This window comes from Xyrauchen texanus, chromosome 6, assembly GCF_025860055.1.
Source record: "Xyrauchen texanus isolate HMW12.3.18 chromosome 6, RBS_HiC_50CHRs, whole genome shotgun sequence".
NCBI lineage: Eukaryota > Metazoa > Chordata > Actinopteri > Cypriniformes > Catostomidae > Xyrauchen > Xyrauchen texanus.
In genome coordinates, this window is record NC_068281.1 from 6,330,595 (window position 1) to 6,357,028 (window position 26,434).

General features: G+C 36.1%; 1 protein-coding gene across 1 annotated transcript; it reads left to right on the forward strand.

The window, feature by feature from the left end:
- The first annotated feature begins 3,895 nt into the window (after positions 1 to 3,895).
- LOC127645245 (ubiquitin-conjugating enzyme E2 R2-like) lies at positions 3,896 to 24,769 on the forward strand. The gene is made up of 5 exons (XM_052128801.1): positions 3,896 to 4,645; positions 9,082 to 9,168; positions 10,813 to 10,910; positions 17,087 to 17,221; positions 23,005 to 24,769. Exons 1-5 carry the CDS (start codon positions 4,460 to 4,462, stop codon positions 23,222 to 23,224), a joined length of 726 nt encoding a protein of 241 aa, XP_051984761.1. The 5' UTR covers positions 3,896 to 4,459; the 3' UTR covers positions 23,225 to 24,769.
- Positions 24,770 to 26,434: the final 1,665 nt, after the last annotated feature.

Genomic DNA, 26,434 nt, shown 5'->3' on the forward strand with positions numbered 1-26,434 from the left:
CCAATATGAGAGAAGATGATAGAGCTCACGTGATCCTAATATTTTAATAATAATATTAACTGTAATGAAACAGTGCTGTTTAGACTCTCCATACACACCACTAGCAACCTAACCGACATGCAGCGACAAAGTAGCTGGCAGTAGTCCATGACTTTTAGAAATTAATTAGTAATAAGTAGTGCAATTACTTTTCAGACAGAGTAATTAGTACATTAATCTAATTAGACTGTAGACAATGTAATTAGTAGTTTGTAATTAATTACATTTTTTAGAGTTAAAACTGTATATTAGGTTTTGTTATTTACACAAATGTTTGTATCGTTTTACGCATAATGCACAGTGTGTAAGTCATTCTTAGTGGTGGTCTTGTTCATGAATTTTATGTGAAATTGAGCATTTCTGAGAATTAATTAGATTTAGGTTATTTTTATGAGTCTGTATGTCATTTGGTCCATATTTTGTTTATACCATAGTCAATTGAAACCTAATTTCAGTTGATTGTTGATTTAATGTCACATGCCTGTGATTTTGTGTTCAGTCATCGTGTGGTCATATGTGCTCATTCATCACATTGATCATTTGCTTGTTTGCTCAGCCACTTGATCGTGGTGACAAACCTGCTTGGTGACGACTTAAAATTAGCTCGTCGTCATACATAAAAACTTTTTATACATTTATTTCACTGATTACTTCTGTGATATATTATATTTAAATAAATGATTAATGGTAAATAAATAGCATATCCATCATTGAAACTATATCAACAATATCGATATTATCATTCTATGATAAGAGAGAACAAAAAGAACAAACAATTCTCTCATTTACTTATCTCTGATGTTTTGTTCCTGACTATGACTGAATCAAAGGAAAAGAAGAAATAGATGTTTATGACATCACATGGACACTGAAACACACAGTGGTGCTTTATTAGGTTTTAGTTCCTGATAACACCTGTTAAGTAAAAGCCATTATTGTCTATGAACATACTGAAACTTTAATAGGACATTTGCACTTCCCTATAGCTCAGTGGCGTAGCCAAGGGTGTGCCAGTGTGTGCAACTACCACCCAAACGCATGTACCCCTCAATGAAAAGGCTTCCATTCAATTTTTAAGCTTTACAAAAAAAACATTTGTATTTAATTCTTCTGTCTACTTGATGCATTTCTTTCTTTCCCACAATTAATTTTTTTAATAAATTAATGTAACTAAAACATGGTGTCTTTTTATAAATTTTTGTGCAAATTGTACCACCATAAGTCACACCCAAAGTCTTGTTTCTGGCCACAGCTTTTATACAGCCTTAACTGTAATTCCACAGAGGTATACTGAAGATAAAGATATGAATTGACAGTCATTCACCTAGATATGGAAGTCTTAATTATTTACATCAGAGTAAAGGTTCATTATTCACATGCATGTACAGGTTTAAATTATACATCTGGAAATGTTTAATTTATGAAGTGTATGTGAGTATAATATGATTGTGATATATTAAAGTGGACTCTTTTGAATAAATAGAGACAACTGTCCATTAATATTCATTAACAGCTAGAGTAATAATATAAAAATGTGTGTTAGAAGAATTCTGTGTTCACTATGTTGGTTTCAAGACCTGAAGAATTACTGAAATTATAGTCCTGTTCTACAGATGTAACATGACCTGAGATGTTCTGTGTGCAATGGATGTTGCTTAAGAAAGGTAACATTGCCCTCTGTTGGCTTGTGAAAAAGAAAATTAACTTAGTATTGAGAAATATTAAGTAGGCCTATAAATTGCAGCTATCAATTAGTTCATTAGTTAAAACCATGTTAGGGATGTTTAAATTAACCAGAGTCACACTTATGCATTCACACATTTATATGAATATTTATGTTCTTGTACAACCGGTCCTGCTCGATCCACTCCGAAAGGGATTCGGCATCTCCGGTATGGGAGGCAGGCGTGCTAACAAGGAGACTAAAGGCTACATCCGCTGGGGTCAGTCACTAGTGCACCTTTTGAGGCCAAGGGAGTGAGGTTTACACACACAGCACCAGTTGGCTATACCATTACACTCACCCCCCTAAATCTCACTCCCATCCGGGTCACGGCACCACTGTAACTGGTCCTGCACAATGCTCCAAATGGGATTCAAATCGACGTATCTGGTATGGGAGATGGGCACACTAACGATGATGCTAAAGGCTACAGCCTCTAGTGTCAGTCCCAGTAAATGGTCTGCATATAGCACAGAGCCTTTTTAACTTTAGCGTGTTCAAATCACTTTACACTGCATCTCATTCACCAATTCACACACAACTTGGGGTTCAGTGTCTTGCCCAAGGACACTTCGGCATGTGGAGTCGTATGGGCCAGGAATCGAACCACCAACCCTGCGATTAGTGGCCAACCTGAGCCACAGCCGGTTTTACACTTATCGTGTTTTTTTTTCACTAAAAATATCCATGTCATCATTTACTCCTCCTCATGTGGAAAACATTCTGTGTCCCTATATCATGTAAAAATGATCCACCAGGTCAAGATCAGGAATGTGGTGCCAGATCTTACCATGGCTTTATTAGAAAGCTGTTTAGTTTTCTAAAGGTAAAATATTGGAAAATGCATTGATTTTGTGTTTTGCCAGACTGTCTATATATATATATATATATCAGTAAATATTGTGTTTACCCTGATTTAAATGCTGCAGATTTTAAATCAATGTGTTCTTATGCACTGTAAAATTATAAACACAAGCTATCAGGAAGGCCAGTGACAAGGTGTCTATCTTACTCTTTACTTTAGAAAACAGGCAATCATTTTGACTGATTCTGTAACAGTTCATGATAACAGTTAATAATAAAGAGACAGTTAATATAAACAGACTGTTATTAAGACATTCCTGAACACTCAGTTCATGTCTACGTCAAATTAGTCGTCTGATAAGCTATTTAATAGCAAATGCATATATTCTATCTAATTAATTATACAAGAAAACATTTTATCTGAGGAGAGTTAAAGGTCACTGATAATCTAGCGGAATGTTTTATGAAGAAGAATGCTTCATTCATAGTCTTGCCTACTTACGGCAGTGTGCGAAGAGAGAGAGGGATTATGAACACAATCACAAATACAGATTTAGAATTAGCTTATAATGCAAAACAATCTCTAGTTTTACCCATTTCATCTAAAAATAAAGTATAAAGACAAATCAAAAAAGAAAAATAATCAAGTATTGCCCCTAAAGAATACACAAACAAACAATTAAACAAAAAATGATTATTCGCTTATCTTCATCAAAGACACCAGTACTCTATACTGATGCTTCGCTGCCATACAACCATGTTATTTATTGTGACAGATAGCACATGTACATCTCAGATGTCTCTGGAAAGCGTTGCATTCTAACTGACATCTGCTAAACATCTTATAAATATCTAAACACCTAAGACATATTATAGATGAGCAAACTACCAAAATACCCCTTCCAAATGTAAACACACATCAAATACACTCAAAAAAATATGTTAGCCTATTATTAAGATTTACGCATTTCAATTTCATAACAAAATTCCATCCAGTTGAATTGTGTAATGTTAGACAAAATTAAACTACTTAAACTTAAAATATTTATTTTACTTTATTTTATTGTAGATGACTTCATTCAATTTGATTGACTTTTTTGTTATGAAATTGATTCTATTAATACAGTATACTCTAAATATTTATAGTGTAGAGGTCTGGGTGATGTACGTGTCCTATACTTTTATTAATCATAGTTAGATTAATTATAGTTAGTTAGGCTAATCATTAGGGTTAGTTTTAGTCAATCAACTGAACTGTTTGAACTGTTGTCAGCTGATTGAAGTGTTAAAAACTACATTACCCAGGGTGCACCGCTTGCCGTTGGAATCGAGGAAAGACGCAATAAGTCGCCAGTCTCTCCTACACATTTACTAGTTCACACAAATTTTCGCTCCTCGGCGGATCAGTTTGCTGCTAAATTCAAGCTTAGACTTTCTTTTAAACGTTTAGCCACCTGAATTTACTTAAACCTAACGGAAACGTCACATCACAGAGGATTAGTGTTGTTGAGTCGAAGATTTTCACTGCTAGCCTTCAGCTACGAAAAAAAAGCAAAGCAAAACAAAACAAAAAAACAACAAACCAGGAGCGCGATATTTGTAGATTTTTTTCTGACATACAAGACTCCACTAGTAAACAACAAAAAATAATTTTACCTGCATTGGCGACGAAAATGCACATATAATGCTTAATAGCTGAAAACACATTTAATTAAACGTAAACAGTCTATTTTTTTTATTATTACATATTTTTAATTTCCTTGCTAAGCTAGCATCTCCAAACAAAGAAAAGGAGCCAGCTTTTGTCGCCTCGTCACATTTGTCAACTTTTCGGTCTCGTTTAACAACAAACCCCACTTTTGTGGAGTGTATTCGGGTAGGAATAAAACAGAAATGGCCCATCAGAGCAGTGCTCAGGTTGCCAGTTCTCAGAAAGCTTTAATGTTGGAGATGAAGAGTCTACAGGAGGAACCAGTGGAAGGCTTCAAGATCACTTTAGTGGATGAAGCTGATCTCTACAACTGGGAAGTAGCGATATTTGGACCCCCAAACACTCACTATGAAGGAGGGTATTTCAAGGTAAGGGGGTACAGATGGTAAATGTGTATTCTTTTTAGGGACAGGTGGCTGATGGTCTATATTTAGATCTGGGACCAACATTAGATAAGCGCATCTCTTTACACTACGTGTCAGTGTTTTCGTAACGTACATCTTATGTAGCCTCATTTAATCATGTTATACATTGTTTTGTCATCCGAGGTTGATAGGATTATTTTTGAGGTGTCTTTGTTCTTTTTTTTTGGTTTCTTTGTTCCTCATTGTGATGTTGGTTAATGGAGGGTGAAGCAATTTACGTGATTCTACACACACACACACACACACACACACACACATCTATGATCAGTCTATCTAAAGCCAATAGTCTTAATAGACCTTTTAATTTGAATCTTTAATCTCTTGATGTAAGCTTTTCTCATGAGTGATTCATATTTACTCACTGTTGGCCTATAGATGTCGTTATAACTGTTTGGGATATTTCCCATTTTGCATGTAGTGCACTTCTGTCAATACTGGTTTCACTAAAGAAATACCAATAATCATGAGCATATGCCCTTATTAGAGGACACATATCAGCACATCAGTTGTTGACAGACACCACGTTTGACCTGTATGGTGTTTTTGTACTTTGGTGACTTGCACCACAAATTGTTATTATGAATAATTATTAGTCTAGTGTAATGACAACAAAGGGCCATTGTAAGGAAGTCATGTCCCATTCCACAAGAGCAGATAAACCTGTTCCTGAAGACTAGACTTCAAACCAGTCCAAATGTTTATAATGACCTTAATAAAGTCAGACAATTGATTGAATTATTCAGATTTATGTTAGTTCCTCTCCAGATAATAAAGGAAGAGCATACACTTACTGTTGTGTAGAGATTTTAAAGTAGATCAATTACTTTTGCCTTTGTTTACAGGGAGAGCTCTCTCTCTCACACACACACACACACACACACACACACACACACACATTGAGTTTGGTAGATACAGTGGGGTCACTGTGCACTGGTGTGTCAGGATGTGAGCTCGTGTTGAGAGACCCAAATAATGTCAGAGCTGAACTCTCGCCCCTGTTTCAGGATAAACCAGTGGTGTGTGTGTGTATTTGCATTACAGTGACTTGGTTCTCTTTGTTTGGAGGAGGAAATTATTCACACGATTTGCCTGTTCAGGGGAATTGAAATGTTAAACGGCTCTGAGAATGCGGTTGGCACTTTTTCAAGATCTGTTAATCAGCCAAGAACCTGAAACCAGCCGTGCCACTGTGTAACGTTATGATGAATATTTTGCTACCTAACTTTCTTTGAAGAGATAGTTTGGTAGATCCAAACCAGATTGACTTTCTTCCTTGGAACACAAAAGGAGAAGTTGGTAAATTGGGGACGGATGCTGTCAAGCTTCAAATATGACAAAAGAGATATGAGAGTCCATAAGGCTTGTGCTATACCAGTCTTCAGACGCTATTCTCATGGTCTTTCTTCAACTTCAGACACGTTCATGTGCCAGGAGTTGATTTTTTCTTAAACTAACACGTTTAAATATATATATATATATATATATATATATATATATGAATGTCACATTAAAACTGACTTGGAAACTTGTACAAGGCCTTAGGTATTTATTTGTTGTACTGTGTGTTACGTATAGATTTTCAATGAAAATCTAATCGGAGTGAAATAAAATACAACCATTTTAATATTTATGGTGTGAAAATTATTTCTATAAAATTTTCAAAAAATTATGACAGCACCACAGTTGTGCCATTTCCACCACATTCATTTTTAAATTGTAAATTTTTTTTATTTAATTTTTATATAATTGTAAACCAAGTCAACAAGTTGTCAGTGATGAGCATGCTTAAAAGTTAAGAAGCCAAAAAATAAAAACTAAGAAAAATCAAGGCAAATCTCACTTGTGAGCAGAATATTTTTGTTGCGGTGTATTTTTTATTTATTTTTATATTTCCAATCAAGCTGTAATTTTGCCAAATTATGCAAACAGTTTGAAAAAATTATTTGTGTGTGTTTTGAATACATAAAATGTTAGCTATGAAAATGGCTTTAGCAAGACAAAGGCCATTTTATTTCGAAAATGTGAAAAATGTAAATTCCGCAATGTATTAAATGTCATTTCCACCACAGAATTCTGTGGAAATGGAAGTGTTATGCGTGTACATGCACTGTTGAACTTTGTTAGTAGACAAATAAAACTATTTGGTGTGAATTTTTTTTTACAAGACTTTACTTTCTTGAAGTCTACAGTACTAAAAGTGCCAAGTTGAAGAAAAACCCATGTATATGCAGGACTGGGAGGGTTACTTTTGACATTTATTCCACTAAAGATTACAGAATACATGCTGTAAAATGTAATTTGTAAGAGATTCTGTTAGATTATTCAAGGTCAAATGGGGGCCTGGGTAGCTCAGTAGTAAAAGACACTGGCTACCACCCCTGGAGGTCGCTAGTTTGAATCCCAGGGCATGCTTAGTGACTCATGTCAGGTCTCCTAAGCAACCAAATTGGCATGGTTGCTAGGGAGGGTCGAGTCACACGGGGTAACCTCCTCGTGGTTGCCATAATGTGGTTCATTCTCGGTGGGGCACATGGTGAGTTGTGCGTAGATGCCGCAGTGGGCCTCCACATGCGCTATTTCTCTGTGGTAACCCGCTCATTGAGCCACGTGATACGATGCGCAGCTTGACAGTCTCAGATGTGGAGGCAACTGAGATTCGTACTTTGCCTTTGAGGCGAGTCACTAAAAAGAAGATCATAATATGCTTACAGCTTAAGCGGTTGGTGTGTCAGGTGCATTGACAGTGCTTGTACTGTTTGATGTGCTTAAGAGTTGTCTCTCTCCAGCACATAACTTATATTATACGGCTTACATTACTTTTTATAATGCATACATGTTATGAATTAAAAATCAGGTGCATATTTCCATTTTACAAAATTGTTTGTCTTTACAACAAGCGAGTCTCTTCACTGAGAGAGTGTGCACTTCCACGTCAATCAAACTCATCGCAATTGTGAAAGGGAGTGCAATCATTTGAATAAAACTCCTGCAACATCATACCTCAATTTCCTATTCAATGTAATTGAGTAATAAGCATGTTTACATGCGTGTTATTACACTGATTATGCTTAATAAGCCAACAACGTGTGTGGTCACGTCAGTGCAATAGACGGTGTATGGTCATAAACGGCATAAGAATAAACCTATTGACACAGGCAGATATTTGGCCATTACAGCGATTTCGCGCATCATATAAACACCTAATGCAGCCATAATAAATGATAACAGAATTTTCATTTTAGGGTGAACTAGTCCTTTTAATGCAGAAATTCCCAATATGAATTCACTGTCAGTATGTCTCCCCCCTACAATAGCATAATTTTTCAAGGACAGTTAATTAATATTTGCCATGAGATTTGAATTGGACCTTTATTGAATTGAGATGGAGGGCACATCTCTTGCATAACGGCAGTTTAGCCTAATTGTTTTCACGCCAAAAGATTATTGGTCCCACTTTCTGGTTTCTGGACTGTTTGTGCATTTTCACTCAGATTCTTCTCCATCTGCACTGTTCTCCTGCAATGTGATGCGTCTCCAATCCTGTTAAGAGCAGCTGTCTTGGGCTCATCCTGGAGACCGAATCCTCCCAAGCTGCTTTATATAAGAAATCTCTTTGTGTTGTGGTTGACAGCACTGTGATGTTAATAGACGTGAACGTAGAGAGTTTGGCTGGTTTGGTGGATAGGTCAACTATATGACTATTCAATGTTCAAAGTTTTAATTTACAGTATGTGGCTGTGAATTGATGACATGCAGGACATTAAAAGCTAATTAAAATCAAAGGGATATTAAAGATGTTGTGTAATTTTAAATGGCTAGCAAAATAATTGCAAATAAGTTGTGATTTATTTAAAGGTGCACTTAGTAACTTTTTGTTTGTGTCATCTTGGACTTACAGTGACACCTATTGGTGTGGATGCAGCTTCATTCAAAATCAATCATTTTCAGTTACAGATGCCATTGTCAAAATTCACTTTTCACAATCAGCCAAGTTTAATTTAATCCAAGAGTGAAAGTGTCCAACAAACAAGATGGTTACTGAGATTAAGCAAGTAGTATTTAGCTGGAAATGTCATTCTAAAATGGCTTCCACCATGAGGGCACCCCTGCCCCATGTATATTAAAACAGCTTTTATAAGGTTACTGATTATGACTATGTGTCCTCATCTCAATCATGGTCATGAGTTTATACATATGTTTAAAACATTTTTTTTAAGAGTAAACTTTTTTAATGGGGGAAAAATTACCGAGTGCACCTTTAAAACACTGCCCAGCCCTACTCAGCCCAATATACAAAATACAGAAAATGTCAGGAACTGATTGAGTTGATACCTCATTTTCGAGTTGTCCTGATCTGTTTGTTTTTTTTTCGTTTGCAGACTCGCATTAAGTTCCCAATCGATTACCCCTATTCCCCTCCCACTTTCAGATTCCTCACCAAGATGTGGCACCCCAACATCTATGAGGTAAAAGGATTATTTCATGCAGTCTCACTGTACTGAAAAATGTGGCTTTTCTGTTGTGCTGGACTTCCTCATTTCCTGTTCTCTTAAGCTCTATGCAAATGTACCCAACAAAAACAGAACTTTCCTGTCTTGTCTGTCACCTATGAACAGTTTAATAAATAAAAAGCACCACATTATTTAAATACTTAAAAATTATGTAAAACTCTAACGCTTATTAGCAAGCACAAACAGGTGTGGTTCACCAAACTGCAGTTCAGACCTGTTTGTGGCCAGGAAAATATTAGGTCATATTAGGGTTTATAATTATAAACGATTAGTGATGTGAAAAACAGCTCCACAAATCAGACCAGTGGAATCCCGGAGTAATTGTAACGGGGGGCAATTTGGACAAAAATAGTTGGTTAAAAGTTAACATGATTGGTGTTATTACACTGTAGTTGGATGCTATCATAAAATATGTTATTATAATGGCTGTTAGGTTGAGGGTAACTGTTTCAGTTATGAAAAATGTCTTTAAAATTTCCATTACTCTGATTTCTTAATGTGTATATACTGTAAATATGCATGTACAGTTGAAGTCCAAAGTTTACATACACTTGGGTTGAAGTTATTAAAACTAACTTTTTAACCATTCCATAGATTTCATATTAGCAAACTATAGTTTTGGCAAGTAGTTTAAGACATCTACTTTGTGCATGACACAAGTAGTATTTCCAACAGTTGTTTACAGACAGATTGTTTCACTTTTAATTGACTATATCACAATTATGTGGATATTTTGAAGCAACATCTCAAGACATCAGCCAGGAAGTTAATGCTTTGTCACCAAGTCTTTCAAAGGGCCAATGACCCCAAGCATACCTCCAAAGTTGTGGCAAAATGGCTTAAGGACAACAAAGTCAAAGCATTGGAGTGGCCATCACAAAGCCCTGACCTCAATCCAATCGGAACTTTGTGGGCAGAACTGAAAAGGCGTGTGCGAACAAGGAAGCCTATAAACCTAACTCAGTTACACCAGTTCTGTCTGGAGGAATGGGCCAAAATTTGTAACTTATTGTGAGAAGCTTCTCTACCCAAAACATTTGACCCAAGTTAAACAATTTAAAGGCAATGCTACCAAATACTAACAAAGTGTATGTAAACTTCTGACCCACTTGGAATGTGATGAAAGAAATAAATGCTGAAATATATCATTAAATCTACTATTATTATTCTATGTCACATTCTTAAAATAGTGATCCTAACTGACCTAAGACAGTGAATGTTTTCTACGATTAAATGTCAGGAATTGTGAAACACTGAGTTTAGATGTATTTGGTTAAGGTGCATGTAAACTTCTGACTTCAACTGTATATATATGTGACATGTGGAAGGTGAACTATGTGCCAGTTTGTTTTCCTCTGTATTGGATATAAATGCAGCACGTGCAGAAGTGTTTCCACTGTCCAGGCATGTTTTTATGCATTCTGTCTAGGCCGTCCTTCAGTGTTGACTGACTTTTTTCTCCTTATCTCACTTTCACACGTCTCTCTCTCTGACTCAGTACTCAGTGATCCCGTGTGGGAAACATGGTTCAACGAGAGAACTGTTTTGCAGGAAAATGCTTGATACTATTATTGATTAATTTTTTGTGTGCTTTCACAGAATGGGGACGTGTGTATCTCCATTTTGCATCCTCCAGTAGATGATCCACAGAGCGGAGAACTGCCCTCAGAGAGGTGGAACCCAACACAGAATGTCAGGTATGGAGTAATCTCACAGAACCCAGCAGCATAAATCTTGTCCACTTTTAAGCTTATTTTGAGGAAGGTTATTAACCTTTTTGTAAAGCAGTTAATTTTGCCGGTGTTCATTTCTTTGTGTTCAAAGAAACACAAAGTGGGGAATAACCATACATACCGGACTAAATTAATCGATTTTGAAATGTTTCTTCTAAATGAATTTTTCTTTTTTTTTTATATATATATATATATAATGTTCAGCACTTTAGTCTTCAGTGTAGTTTTAAAGTGCTTTATAAATTAGAATTTTTTTCTCATCATATTTTCGTCGACTGTATGCTTTGAATACAATAATACAGTTTTGGTTATTGCTTCTGTAAAAAAACTTTCATCAACAAACATTTTTGTCAGTAATTTTGTTGTCTAGATTTGAGTAGATGTGTTTGTCATCCTGGTTCCTTGTAAACATGAGTGATAAAATCCATGCACTCAAACTCCTGGAAATTGTGCAAAGCCAGCCAATTAGATTGAAGTTTGCAATAGAGTTTTCCTTGACACGGACAGTCTGTGTCTATGAGCTTCGAATGCATATGTGCCTGCTGTTGACAATACAAAACAGTATTAGAGGTTGACTGATATATGTGCTTTATGGATTAATCGGTGCCAATTGTTGCTTTTTGGAACTATTGGTTATCTGTAAAAATCAACGGCAGTAATTGCGAATCGTTTTTTTCTGCCTTTGTGTTTCTCTTTGGCTAGCGCTAAAGGATTCTACATGCATCTTATTCCCTGGTATTTGCATACAACTTCATGACTTGTAAATATTTAAAGCTGCACTGCTTAACTTTGTGCTCTCTTGTGACATCTGTGGTTGAAATGTAAAATTGCAAGCAATTTGCGTAAGAATACGTTATGTCCATTGTGTTTTGACACTAGTGCTCTGGCGGATGAATCTCATGATTTGAGGTTATCTGGACACCACCTTTTGATCATGACTGGAAGAAATTCACAGTCGGATTTATAATGCGCTGTTGTCATGTTGATATAATTATGATATATGATTAAACATTTAAAAATTAAATATTACTTGTTTTGATGAAGTTAAGCAACACTATTACATATTTTGAATTAATTAATTAATTGTACACTTTTCTGACACTACACTCAAAGCACTTTTTCTTAGAGAACAAGGGACTCCTGAATCTCCACCAGTTACAAGTATATTTTAATATGATTATTCAAGTGTTTTATCGACTATTAATGTTTGTATTTTATTATAATTATCAATTTATGAGGTGAAACTCTTGATTCTACTGATTTGAGTTCAGTTTAAGACATTATTAATCTTGTCAACGAAATCAATGATGAAAACATTTGTTGAAGGTTTTTTGAGTTTGTCAACGATAACGAAGACGAGACGAAAAAGGCGCATCATGAAGATGAAATGATTTTATTAAAGCATACTGTTGACGAAAATATGACGTTAATTGTAAGTTGATATTAATAATGCAAGATATAAACAGAAGAAGAAACATCTCGATAATCTGTAAATAGAAGATATAAAATATGGATTCAGTTAATCCAGTGTGTTGGGCATTTCTTGGCTTGAGCTGCGTGCATTGAACTTGCTAACACCGGCATAATTAACAGCTTTAAAACGGGGTAAATGCCTCATTCAGACGCATCCTGTTTATACATGATTCATCAATATATTCACAACATTTATGGAACAACTTGCATCTGCACAATGAAATTAATGAATGAATGAACATGTGAACTGAAAATTAATAAGTCTCTTAAGCATGAAGAATTCAGAGTACTGTAGGCTAACTTCTAAAAAGTAGCTAATACTTCAGTCTATTTGTTATTATTTTAGGAGCTCAGGTTTTTCACAACAAGGACAGTAGGCCTATGTACATATATACTGTATGTTTGATGCATGTTTACATTAGAAAATGTTTAAATTGTTTTCTAAATATTTGATTAAAGTTTGGTCTGTTACAGTTTGACACTTTTTTGTTGTTGTCCATTTTGCACGTCATTAAGAAAAATACATTATTTTCGTTAACTAAAGGTGCGTACACACTGCCAGCGACTTTATCGCTGCAGGTCGCCAGTGGCTGGCGGTGAAGTCGCTAGTGGGTGTTCCCACTACTGGTTTTTGCTGTTGACAGCGAATCTCTTTTCTTGCCACTAAAAACAAACATTTTGGAGGGAAAAGACTAAATATAAATGGAATCAGTACATAAAATGCTTTATATCAAAGATGAATGAGAAACAAGGCGTGCTGTTTGCCAGAGCGGCTGTTTATCTGCGGCGAAAATGCAAACGCCGGTCTGTCTCGGTCCATAAAATCCCCGCGATCTCAGATACACCTTTCCACGCAGTATTTTTCTTAAAAATGTCCTTGTACGTGGAAAGAGACATAGAGCACTGGAAAATTTCTAACAGCAAGAATTAGCCTTTCATCCATCTTTCCGTTACTGCAGGAGCTGAGAGAGAGAGAGAGAGAGAGAGAGAAATGATCACGTGAGCTCTCCCGTCGTCTCTCCTATTGGCTGTCGCTTCCGTTAGTCGCTCCAAAGTTGAACTTTTCTCAACTTTGTCGCGTCGCTGGACACGCCCACATCTAGCGCCAACGGTCGCGACAGCTCGTGTCGCCGGAAGTCGCTGTGCTCGCATTGAAAATGAATGGTATTGAGTCGCTGTCGCGCGCGATGTCGCTTGCAGTGTGTACGCACCTTAAAATTGTCATTTTTGTAAAACTAATTAAATTGAATAACTATTTTTGTCAAAAGACTAAAACTGACTAAAACAGAAAAATTAAAAAGTGAACACAGCAGTTGATAAAACAAGTGAAACTGTGACCTGAAAATATGTACAATATTCAGTTTCAGAATATGTCAGTGTCAGAAGTCACACATATTAGTAAACATGCACAGTAACTTCCCCTGACAACGGATCGCGATCGGTAAACACACGAGCAAAGTTCGATTCATAAAAGCATTACCCCTACCAGACAACATACTGTATCCTATTCCAAGCATTGTAGCAGGTAAACAACCAAACGGATAACAGATAACCATCAATCCAGACTACAGCAATGCATCCTGAACTGTGTGATTGTGACTGACTGAACCGAACAGCATCCTCAGCCGGCACTTCTTTCCTGTGCTTACGGACATGAAGTCATGACGTAAAGAGAAAAGACATAAGTCCGAAATTTCGTGCCAAATCCGACCCGACAACTCAAAATACAAATTATTTTTATAGGCTTACCGAAATTAATTGGGGTTTGATAAGGACATTGTTTTGAACACTGATTGTTAATGTACTATTTGTGTTTAACCAAAAAATTGTACATAGTGCAGTTTTAAAAACCTAGAAAAAGCTTAATTTGGTGAATACATGCATTAGGGATGTGCGGAATGACTAATTTCACTTTTGGAGTGAAACCTTCAGAAAACAGTTTAAAAAACTTTATTGGTTTAAACTTGATGCACACAGAATATAAGATAGCTTAAGCAGTTGGCACATCATTGAAAATAGCCATTTTCATCAGCAGGGTAAAAAAATGACATATCTACATATACCTGAAAATTATGACAATTGATTACAGATCTACAATTGATGAATGATGATCTACTGTTAATGAAATACTGCTCATACAGTATTTAATAGCCTAGATTTCCATGTTAATTTTATAGTGTTTCTATTATAATAAATTGTAGAAGTGAGCATGTTTTGTTTTCCTTATGTGTTATGTGGGAGCTGGAAGCATAGACATTTAAAAATAAGAGTCCCCGGTGTATTTCAGGCTTGTTTATAGTTAACACAGTCCCACTGTATTTTTTTTCCTGGTTATTATTGGGATTTTGGTTGCACAATAAACTGCATCTGGGATTTTATTGCATTAAAATTAAGGAAACACATTAAGGAAAAACTTAATTAAATTTATTTTAAAACTGATCTGTTATCTGCCTTTTCTACCACCTTAGCGGTATCAGCAAAATGCAAAATATCGGTCGACCTCTAAAGAGTACCACATAGCAGTCAGGGTGCACATGTGTTGAACATGTCTGAATGGGCTTGGGGTCAAAAAAGTATACTTTGAAAGGCTTGAGTACTCGACCATTTGCGAGACATAATTGCACACAGAAAAACAAAGTATAGCCTTGGCTTAAACTAGTTGTACAATACAGTTGTTGCCAAAAGTATTGGCAGTGACATAAATGTTGTGTTTCGCAAAGTTTTCTGCTACAGTTGTTGTGGTGTTGATTCACAATGTTTCTAGATTATTGTGCAGAGTGATCAGATGCATTTTAAATAATTGCAAAAAGCTTCATTGGCCTCAAAAAAACCAAAATGTCACTGTTTTTTGGCCCTGGCACAAAATGACCAGCTAACATCATTTCACTAATCATATCAGCAGCACCTAGGAAAGTGTGAATGAGTACTAGTCAGGTGAAATCACTGTATCATTCTGATTGGATTATAAGAGCAGACTGATTGCTATAAAAGGAGGGAAGAAGAGCTTCCAATCATTGTGGGGTCTGTCCTTTTCATCCAAGGGAGTGGGCCCTCTCACAATTCTGCCCAAAAACACTGCCATGAATAAAGAACGATATCAAAACGTCCTGCAAGAGCAACTTCTCCCAATGATCCAGGAGCAATTTGGTGATGATCCGTGCATTTTCCAGCATGATGGAGCACTGTGTCACAAGGCAAGAGTAATAATGAAGTGGCTCGGAGATCATTACATCGAAATTTTGTATCCGTGGCCAGGCAACTCCCCGGATCTTAATCCCATTGAGAACCTGTGGTCAATCCTCAAAACAGAAACCCTCAAATTGTGATCAACTCCGAGCACTAATAAGGCAATAATGGATCGCCATCAGTCAGGATTTGGCCCAGAAGCTGATTTATAGCATGCCAGAGCAAATTGCAGAGGTTATGAAGAACAAGAGTCAACACTGTAATAATTGACTCTTTGCATATATTGAATGTTTTTGCCAATAAAAGCCTTTAAAACTCATGAAACGCTTATCATTGTTTTCCAGTATACCATAGAAACATGTGAAAAAATTATTACAAATACTGAAGTAGCAAACTTTGCAAAACACAAAAATTATGTCACTGCCGATACTTTTGGCCATGACTATAGTATGCACACACAAAAACATAGTTGTTTAGAGAAAATCCAACTTTGTCCATGTGTTAATCATGTGCAGTGTGTACATGTATTTCCCCTAGGGATCAATAGACTACATTTTCATCAGTAGCTGTCACAAAGAGTGATTTTATTTCCCCCTAATAGAATTATGGTGGTCTGTTTAATGGTAGAGTAACCAGGCTGGTTCTGTGTTGAAGGGTTTCTGTTTGCTTGCTTTCATGGAAAGCATCTCATTGGAGATATGTTTTTTTTCCTCCCCTGTGATCCTGTTAGTCTGGTGTACTGTTTCACTGGGCTTTGAGGCTTCAGGTGCAGAGCTCGTGTCTTCCAGGAAGTGCATGTTAATCATTTCTGTTGTTGAAGAACACATGTTGCTGTACACGCAGAGATGAGCATAAATTAACCCAAGACTAAATGTTGCATGATTTACAGTGTCAACACCTACAAAATATACTTGCTGAGCTGTTGTTGTTGTTGTTGTTGTTGTTTTTGGTGATCTAACAGTTTTTTTTTGTGCATTAAACACATTTGAAACAATGAGCATTTGTGAGCAGGGAAGCATGGAAAGACATTTTGGCCCATACCTGAAAAGATCATGAATTTAATTTTACATCTGAGAATCAATGTTTCTGTTTGGTATCTGCCACTTTAAATTAAATCACATGCTTGAAGTGAAATCTGTCATGAAAGGTTTACTTACCCGGCATAGAAAATACATTGTAGATTGGGGAAAAAAGTCCCAATCTCTATCCAAATTTAGCCTAATCAGACCAATCTAACTTATAAAATATCACCTATTATGGCCATTACATGCTTACTGTCACTGATATTTTGTGCATCCCCAGTGCACATGTGAGTGTAGCAGTGAGTCTTGCTGGTGTGTCTGTAAAACAATAGAAGCACTGATCCTCTTGCATTCAATTTCTTGAAATCTTTAGTAAAATGGAACAAAAAAACAGCTCTGGGAAAACCAACTTAATGGTGGTAATTGCATTATAACAATTTGTGTGTATGTGTGTTTCAGGACTATCCTGTTGAGTGTCATCTCTCTCCTGAATGAACCCAACACATTTTCTCCAGCTAATGTTGATGCCTCTGTCATGTACCGCAAATGGAGAGACAGCAAAGGAAAAGACAGGGAATATGCAGAGATCATTAGGTAAGAAATAATTATTATATAATGTATTGGTATACTCTTTTAAAGAGGTCATATAATGGAAGAGTATCAGACTTTAATGCTCCTCATGCAAAAGCATACTTGCTCTGAAAGACAGAAGTGCTGTGCAACATCTTTTAATGGCTTTTCCTCAGTTGACGTCCTTCATTCAAATATTTGTTTATGCTTTGTCATGTAAACTTGGACAGACAGATAAAGACTGTAGATTGACTACGCAAAAACCACAATGCCCAAATTACAATAAATATTTTCTAGATTATTATTGGTGAAACTCAATGTGGGATTCCAAATAACTTTTATTTACTGAATAAAGCCGCAGTTATGTTTGCTGTCAGACAAAGCTCAACGTGAGCTTGCTGTTAAAGCCACACTGCTGACACTATATGAAACGGGCTTAACTGAGAGACTGACAGATAGTCTTCGCATGTGAAATTAAGTGTTTACTCAGGAACTGAGTAAAGGAACTAAATGTCCAGGGGCTTAAGGGCATTTTACACAGTACCTGTCAAGCTATACATTTTTGTGATCTGGACAGTGTGAAGCACAAGCGCAAGAATGCATGAAACTGCTGCAGCTCAACGCAAGAGTGAAAACCTCTACCATTTCAATGATGCGAAAACTGTAAATAGCTGATTGTATTTCGTGTTAAATGTAAGTGATAGTTAAAATTATCCCCACAAACCATTAACAATGAATATAACTCATCCTTAATTAACAAGATTGGTTGGCAGTCATTGTTTCCGAAAAGATAAAATGGTTTGTTTTCCCATATTTTAGTTCTAAACTGAAATGGTTGGATCATGCTGAAATAGTTAGTGTAAAAAGTAGATCTTACATTTATGAAAAGAATATACGATTATTAAATCGTTGAACACATCAAAACTAAGGCTAATGTACGCATATTAGACAAACCGGTATGGATGGGACGATATATATAGAAGTTCAATATATTGTGAACCAAAAAAATTATGAACCACTACTTTGAACTTGATATTTTGAAATTTGAACCATTGTTTTCTGTCCATGTGATTTGTATATGAAATGACCTGTCAAACATCATAATCTCTCTATTGCTTGATTTTACCCCTACTGCACTTTATTCTACACTTTTTACAGTTCACACAGGGTACTTGAAGTACAGTTGCATTTATGCATTTGGCAGATGCTTTTATCCAAAGTGACATACAGGGACAATCCCCCGGAGCAACCTTGAGTTAAGTGCCTTGCTCAAGGACACAATGGTGGCTGTGGGGATCGATCCAGCAACCTTCTGATTACCAGTTATGTGCTTTAGCCCACTACACCGCCACCACTTTTAAGTACTGGAATATGTGGAAAATCGCCTGTTTTGTTGAGAAATACTTGATATTAAATGGATTATTTCCTTCATGTAATATGTGTCCATCAAAGATGGATCCCGCACTCTACTTTCTTTGAATAATGTGTATTTAAATATCCTTTCTGTTATTTACAGTCAGATAAAAAAGTTAAAATAAATTATAAATTTTAACTGCAAATGTTTGTGCTAAAAAACCAAGACTTCTCTCTCCTTAATGAATGATCCGCAACACCTGTGCGAGTCTGAGATGCGCATTAAATTCTTAAAGTGACAGTACCATAATAGCGCAATAGTTATACAAATTAATGTAAACTTAATGTTATTACTTGAATTAAATTGTTCACAATATTTCAAACATTGACAGCTCGTATCATTATTATAAATACAATTTAAAGAAATAATCTTAATTGGGCCTGGTAGCTCCGCAAGTTAAGACACTGACTACCACACCTGGAGTCACAAGTTCGAATCCAGGGTGTGTTGAGTGACTCCAGTCAGGCTTCCTATGCAACCAATTGGCTTGGTTGCTAGGGTGGGTAGAGTCACTTTGGGTTAACTTCCTCATGGTTGCTATAATGTGGTTCTCGGTCTCTGTGGGGCATGTGGTGAGTTGTGCATGGATGCTGCGGAGAAAAGTGTGAAGCCTCCACATGCTCTAGGTCTCTGCGGTAACATGCTCAACAAGCCACATGATAAGATGCGCAGATTGACTATCTCAGACGCCTAGGCAAATGAGATTCGTTCTCCGCCATCTGTATTGAGGCAAGTCACGACGCCACCACAAGGACTTGGAGCGCATTGGGAATTGGGCATGCCAAATTGGGGAGAAAAGGGGAGAAAACCCCCCAATAAAGAAAGAAATAATAATAATTGATGGAATGTAGAATTTTTACATTTTTAAAAATGTAATATGTGATTATAATAATCAAAACATACTTATTAAAAAAAAATTTGGACAGGGCTCTGGTCAGTTCTATTGCTTGTTCTGCATCTGAAAAGTAGAAAGTACTGAAAGTAGCCTGAAAAGTAGACCACTATTTTATAGCATTTATATATTGTATTAAAACGTTATTTTGATGAGAAATTGTAATGTGCATTTTGCGTAAGCATTTAAAAAAATTACAGTTCTGCCATACTTTGTCATTTAAGTGTTATCATATCGAATCGAGATAATATTGAATCGTAAACGTCATACCAGACGTCGAACCGTATCGTGAGATAACCATATCGTCCCATCCCTATAAACAGGACTTCACCTCGACAACACCATGCAATCTGAATGAAATGTTTTATTAATTGTCAGAATAATCATTAGATTACTCAATTACAAAAATTATTGTTAGTGACAGCCCTACATGTAAACATACTGATGGTTGACTTTGCAAGAATGAACATGGTTGGAGTGTTGTTACTATTATTAAATGTGTAGAGGTTAGCCAAAAGGGACTTGCAAAGGGGACAGCTACGGTGACTGGAAGTAAACTGATCAACTGTCAAAGCCAAGAAATGGTAGAATGAACAATGGAGCAGGAAACTGGGGACCCCCCCAGATGCCAAACTCTAATGCCGTAGATGTCCTGACAACAGCTGCTGCTTAAAGTCCCTAATTATAGCAAAATCATTTACATATAGAAGTCTTTAAGGGTCAGTAGCAAAAACAACCTGTTTAATTCTGAGGACAAGAGAAAGGGTGACAAAATTGTCTTAAAAAAATAAATAATAGTGTGTTTCGGTGTAAGAACTTAACATAATTTACTACTAAAGTGTAGTGTATGGCCCCTTAAAGGTTAATAAGCCTTGGAACAAGTGTTTTGGAGCCTAATGTTACATTTTGATGGCACAATCATAGGGCATGTAATGGAACAATAAACAGACTTTTGATTTATTTTCAGGGTCAACGGTGCCTTCCTGTGGTTTAACGAGCCATAAAAACATCTGGTTATCTCCTCTTGGCAATGTACCTTTGTTTTCACCCATCTGAGTTTGGAAAATTTGAACACTTACATCATCAGATTTCATGGTTTTCCCCTTCAGGACATGAGTTGTTTTTCTCTGCCTGGGCTTGCGAAAACCCTAGGGCTGCAACTCGTATAAAGAATTAATATGAATTAAAATGTCCATATGTCCCACTGCCAGAGACAGAGAAATCTGGATGCAATAGAAAGGGAAATGATGGCTTATATTATTGACAAGTTTGCATAGAAATGTTATCATGGTAGATTTTTAACAATGAAAAAGAAGCTTAAAAAGAATACTCTGGGCTATGTGGCATGCTGTCGATTATGTTTATAAAAACGAATGAGACAAGTGTTTACCACAATTTACTGACAAGTGAAGTGTATGAGGAAAAGTGTTCTGTATGGTTTTAAAGCAGAAATGTGAAGCTTGAATTTTTGTTTAAGAAAAGAAAAAGAAAAAAAAAAATGAATTCTCTTAAAGTGTTTTATTTGAGCTGTAAAGTTGTCTTACAGTAATTTTAAGACCATCAGAAGCTGATTGGCTAATTGCCTAAAGCAGGGGTTTTCAAGGTCAAAGACCAAGGGCCTCCCTTGAGACACAAAGTGTCTATGTAAATAGAGTAGTGTCAGAAAAGCGCTATATAAATGTAACAGCAGTGTATCTGGTGTAGCGAGAGCTAGGGACTGGCGGATTGATCCTAAAGTAACGGTACACACGATACTGATGTTGTATTGAATTTTCATACTCACATAAAAGTATCAATTTGAAAGTTGTTTTATTTGAGCTGTAAAGTTGTCTTACAGTAATTTTAAGACAATCAGAAGCTGATTGGCTAATTGCCTAAAGCAGGGGTTTTCAAGGTCAAAGTCTGTGGGCCTCCCTTGAGACACAACGTACACAATGGCACCCCCAACACATATATATATATATATATATATATATATATATATATATATATATATATATATATATATATATATATATATATATATATATATATATATATATATTTGTATATTTTTTACAATGGTGGAGGGAAAAAATGCAACAAAAACCTAGCAAAAAAAAAACATACTTCACGTATGTTAACAACTGGCCACATCAGTATATTCGTCAATCTGGAATACAAAAAATGGGCTGTGCCTGATGCTGTCTGACACTTGTTCCTTCACATCCTGTGCCATGTCAAAGATGCGCCGACCCACTGTGTTGTCAGAGAGTGGAATAGAATCAAGCTTAGAAGCCGCTGCCTTGCCACTCAGGAGGTTTTTCCGCTACCTCAGCATGCTTTGTGTCAAGTTGTCAGCGGAGTTTAGCAGGTCGCATCCTGTCATTAGCTAAAATCTCCTGACAAATGACACATAAAGGTCAAGGTGCATCAACTGATTCTGTCCATGTAAATCCTAAACTTAAAAACTGCTCATCGTATCGTCGCCTTTTGAGTGCTACGTCACGTCTGCTTTATTGGTGGGCTTGACAAATATCAGAGAATCTTCACAAAGATTCTTCATAATTTTTTGTTTTGTTTTTGCCTATTATTTTCAAAACTGTTTAGATAATTTTTTTTAATATAATAGTTAAACTCAATACATTGTTTGTGTGTGTTTGTGTGTGTGTGAGCGTGTATTTATCACTTTGTGGGAACCAAATGTCCCCATAAGGATAGTAAAACCCGAAATTTTTGACCTTGTGGGGACATTTTGTCGGTCCCCATGAGGAAAACAGCTTATAAATCATAATAAATTGTGTTTTTTGAAAATGTAAAAATGCAGAAAGTTTTCTGTGAGGGTTAGGTTTAGGGGATAGAATATAAAGTTTGTACAGTATAAAAACCATTATGTTTATGGAAAGTGTGTGTGTGTGTGTGTGTGTGTGTGTGTGTGTGTGTGTGTGTGTGTGTGTGTGTGTGTGTGTGTGTGTGTGTGTGTGTGTGTGTGTGTGTGTGTGTGTGTGTGTGTGTGTGTGTGTGTGTGTGTGTGTGTGTGTATTAATTATTTAATAAAAGATGTTACCACTCTCCGTGCCTCCCCGACATGCTATAGCGGCCCCACTCTTTGTAAACCCCTGGCCTAAAGGCTTGACATATTTTCTGGAATTTCCCAATCTGCTTAAAGGCACAGTTAACTTGGTGTATATAAACTTCTGACCCACTGGAATTGTGATATAGTCAATTAAAAGTGAAACTATCTGTCTTTAAAAAAATTGTTGGAAAACTTACTCATGTCACGCACAAAGTAGATTGTCCTAAACGACGTGCCAAAACTATAGTGTGCTAATATGAAATCTGTGGAGTGGTTAAATTAGATTTAATGACTTCTACCCAAGTGTATGTAAACTTCTGACTTCAACTGCGTATGAATGAATGAAATGTCACGTTGAAAATAAGACAGAATATCCCATTAATATCATGCAAATCAGCTTATGGAAGAATGTAGCTCAACGTAACTTATGTTTGTTTGTGTTTCAGGAAGCAGGTCCTGGCCACTAAAGCAGAGTCAGAACGAGATGGCGTTAAAGTTCCCACCACCCTGGCTGAGTACTGCATTCGCACACGTGCCCCCGCACCAGATGAGGGGTCCGATCTGTTATATGATGATTACTATGACGATGAAGACTTGGAAGATGAGGATGAGGATGATGAGGACTGTTGCTATGACGAGGATGACTCAGGAAATGAGGAATCATGACGAAATTCCAATTGTCATCTCAATCAGCATTATTTTGAAGGATGAAACGTTTAGGTATGCACCCCCGCATTTACATTCACTCAGATGGCCGTTTTTTTCCCCACTAATGGACCAAAATGATGATATTTAGATTTGTTTTTGTTTTACAAGCTTTATGTTGTTTGCCCCGTGTCCTTATGGCCTTCAGTTTCTCTCCAATCTTTTTTCTTTTTTTACGTTTTGCTTTCATACAGCTCTGTGAAAATCTCTTTAAAAATAATAAGAATAAGTGTGAATGAATTTAAGGCACAGTTCACACAAAAATAAAACTGTCACCATTTACTTATCCTCATATAGTTTCAAACCTGTACACCTTTTATTTTCTTTTGTGCAAATTGACAGACATAGTCACCATTAGGCCTGAAACGATTAGTCGACATTACCGACAACGTCGACAATAAAAAATAGTTGATAAATTTTCATTAGTCGAATAGTCGTTTGATCTCATTTAAAGTAACATGAGATCACATTAAGCTGTTATGACGACGCGCGAGAGCAGCACTGCAGTTTGTGCATGACTGAGGAGAGGAAGAATTACACAAATCACAGTCCAGATGCACTCTAAACTTTTCAAACAGCTTCAGGTGATGTAGATCGCAAAGTATGAGGGAATTATATGTCCCAATCTAAGGGGGAGAGATTGAAACTACACACGGCGCGGGGATGCTCGTCCCTCGAGCGTGCATCCTTAATGCAGCTAGATTATAACGTGATTGCTCATGACTTATTGAATCATAATATGTCACTGTGCATTTCTTATAGTGATTAATAATTCTGAATTCTAAATTCTCCAATGTGCTTGAAATGCCACACATTATTTAACTTACAATTTTTACCTTTAAATTATTGAAATTATGTATTTATTAGTTCATATAGGACGTTACCAGAAAATGGATTTAATCGGAGTTATTAGGGTGGGTTGGTGAGGGGAAGTTTTTCTTTTCTGTTGAGCTGATTTTATTAAATTTTTTATTAGCAATGCTGATATTCCCGTTTTGTCCTCAAATTAATCTTATTTAAACTGTTGTTTTTATAATAATAGAGTATGTATGTTTATTCTTTGTCATCTAAAGTGTTCATTTTTTCATCTGGGATGTACGAAGACTTGAAGGTTTTTTGAATGATTTTTATGTGGTTTCTTTTGCATTATTGCTCAGTAAAATAATGACACATCCTGCATTGTCATGTCCTAGTCGCAACTTTTCTTTTCGCTGGAGGCTGGTGAAGGCTTGCGTCTTTCTCACTTTGGAATTTGAATTTGAACTCATACTAACAGGCTTTTAGGATAAACAAATCGGAAAAAGAATATCCCACCACCAAAATATTCTTCACACCTGCAAGTCATCCATCTTTATGATCTTGGTTTGAGGACTGTTTAAAACCGAATGCCAAGAGGCTGAGGTGCACACAAGGAGATTTGGCTGATTTGTCATTTTATTGACCTCACTATGTATTTTTACAGTTTGTTGGCCTATTTAAAAATGAATAAAGCTTTTTTTATTAGAATTGTGCTCAAGTGTTTTTTTAAAAGCATTGCAACAGGGTTACTAAACATTCTTGGTGCTCTGTTGTGCTCATTTTAAAAGCAAATTGTTAATCCTGATGATGTTTTTTTTGTGTTCAAGACAAGTTCTTTTTGGATATCCTTCATAGCTGAACTAATGGAGTTCTCAGGCATTTAAATATGAACTTAATTGAATATTCCCAGTTCATTACAAGTTAAGATCAATCGATAGCATTTGTGACCATGTTGATTTATTGCCACAATTGATTAATTTCGACTCGTCCCTCCTTTTCTTAAAAATAAAAATAAGGAAAAATCTGAGATCCAGTGACGCATGCTTAACTTACTATAGAAGTGAATGGTGCCAATCTGCAAAAGTTAAAGGTGCACTCAGTTATTTATTTTTACTCTCATGAATGTTTTTCTCAAAGAAATTAATTGTAATTTTGAAACATGTATAAAATCAAGAGCACTCGCATGAGAAAAGAATCCAGTCATATCAGTAACCTTATGAAAACTGTTAAATCTACATGGAGAGGGTCCCTCATGGAGGCAGCCATGTTTGGATCACATGACCAGCTGAATACTACTAGTTTTATTTCAGTAACTACCTTGTTTTTGGACTTGGACTCATGGATTAAATTAATCATGGCTATGATGGCATCAGTAACTCTGCATCCACATCCCTAGATGTCAATGTAAGTTCAACATGACAAAAACACAAAAATGACCGAGAACACCTTTAAAATACTCACTGTTTCAAAAGTATAGTCTCAAGACCTAAACAAAACGCATGCTAACATGATTTATAAATCACTTCCTAAATTTTGTTGCCATGATGCTGTAGCATTGTTGACAACTAGAAGTTTATCTGCTTAGAACTATTTTAAGATCTAATTTTGTACTCTCCGTTTCAATGGGAAGTGTTATTTTGCGACAGGGAAAGTGGATGACTGTTCCATTTCAATGAAAAGCGTTTGTGCTTTATTATTACAGAAGATCATAGCATTGGTGACAGAATAATATGTTTTGCTCAGCTGAAGTGTTCAGAGTGTTCTTCAGGCATTCCAAAGTGCAGCTCTGTTGCCGTGGCAACCCTCAAACTAGGTTTAGGTTTTTTAGGCATTCATGGTTTGCCTGGAAAAACGGTGCTAAAGGCTTTCAGACAAGCTTAGCTCACAGGCTACACAATAAACAGAGAGAGGTGAGTTACAGCTGTGATTAAAGCTTATAGAGCAAAGGTACACTGTAATCTGCCTTAGAATGTTTTTACACATTAAACTGTTAACGGCTTAGCAGAATCTGTTAAACAAATAAAAAAAGGTTAACTACGGAGGTGAAATCGCTCAACATAGATCTGTGCACAGATCATAAACATTGTTTTTAAATAAGTCTTTAATGGTGTTTTATTTATTTATTTGCCACTTTCATATCCTAGGGGTTGATTTTTTTAAAAAAAAAAATTAATTTGATTTTTTTTTTATTAAACTAACAGATTTAAAAAACACATTAAAACTTTTAACCAAGCCTTCAACATCATTTGTTGTTGGTACTTTTCAAATGCCTTTTTTGTTTAAATTTAGTTTTAGCCTTGTCCCAAACAGAGACTTTTATTATTAAATTATGAAAATAAATTTTTAAAACTGATAATCTTACCAAAGAGTGAA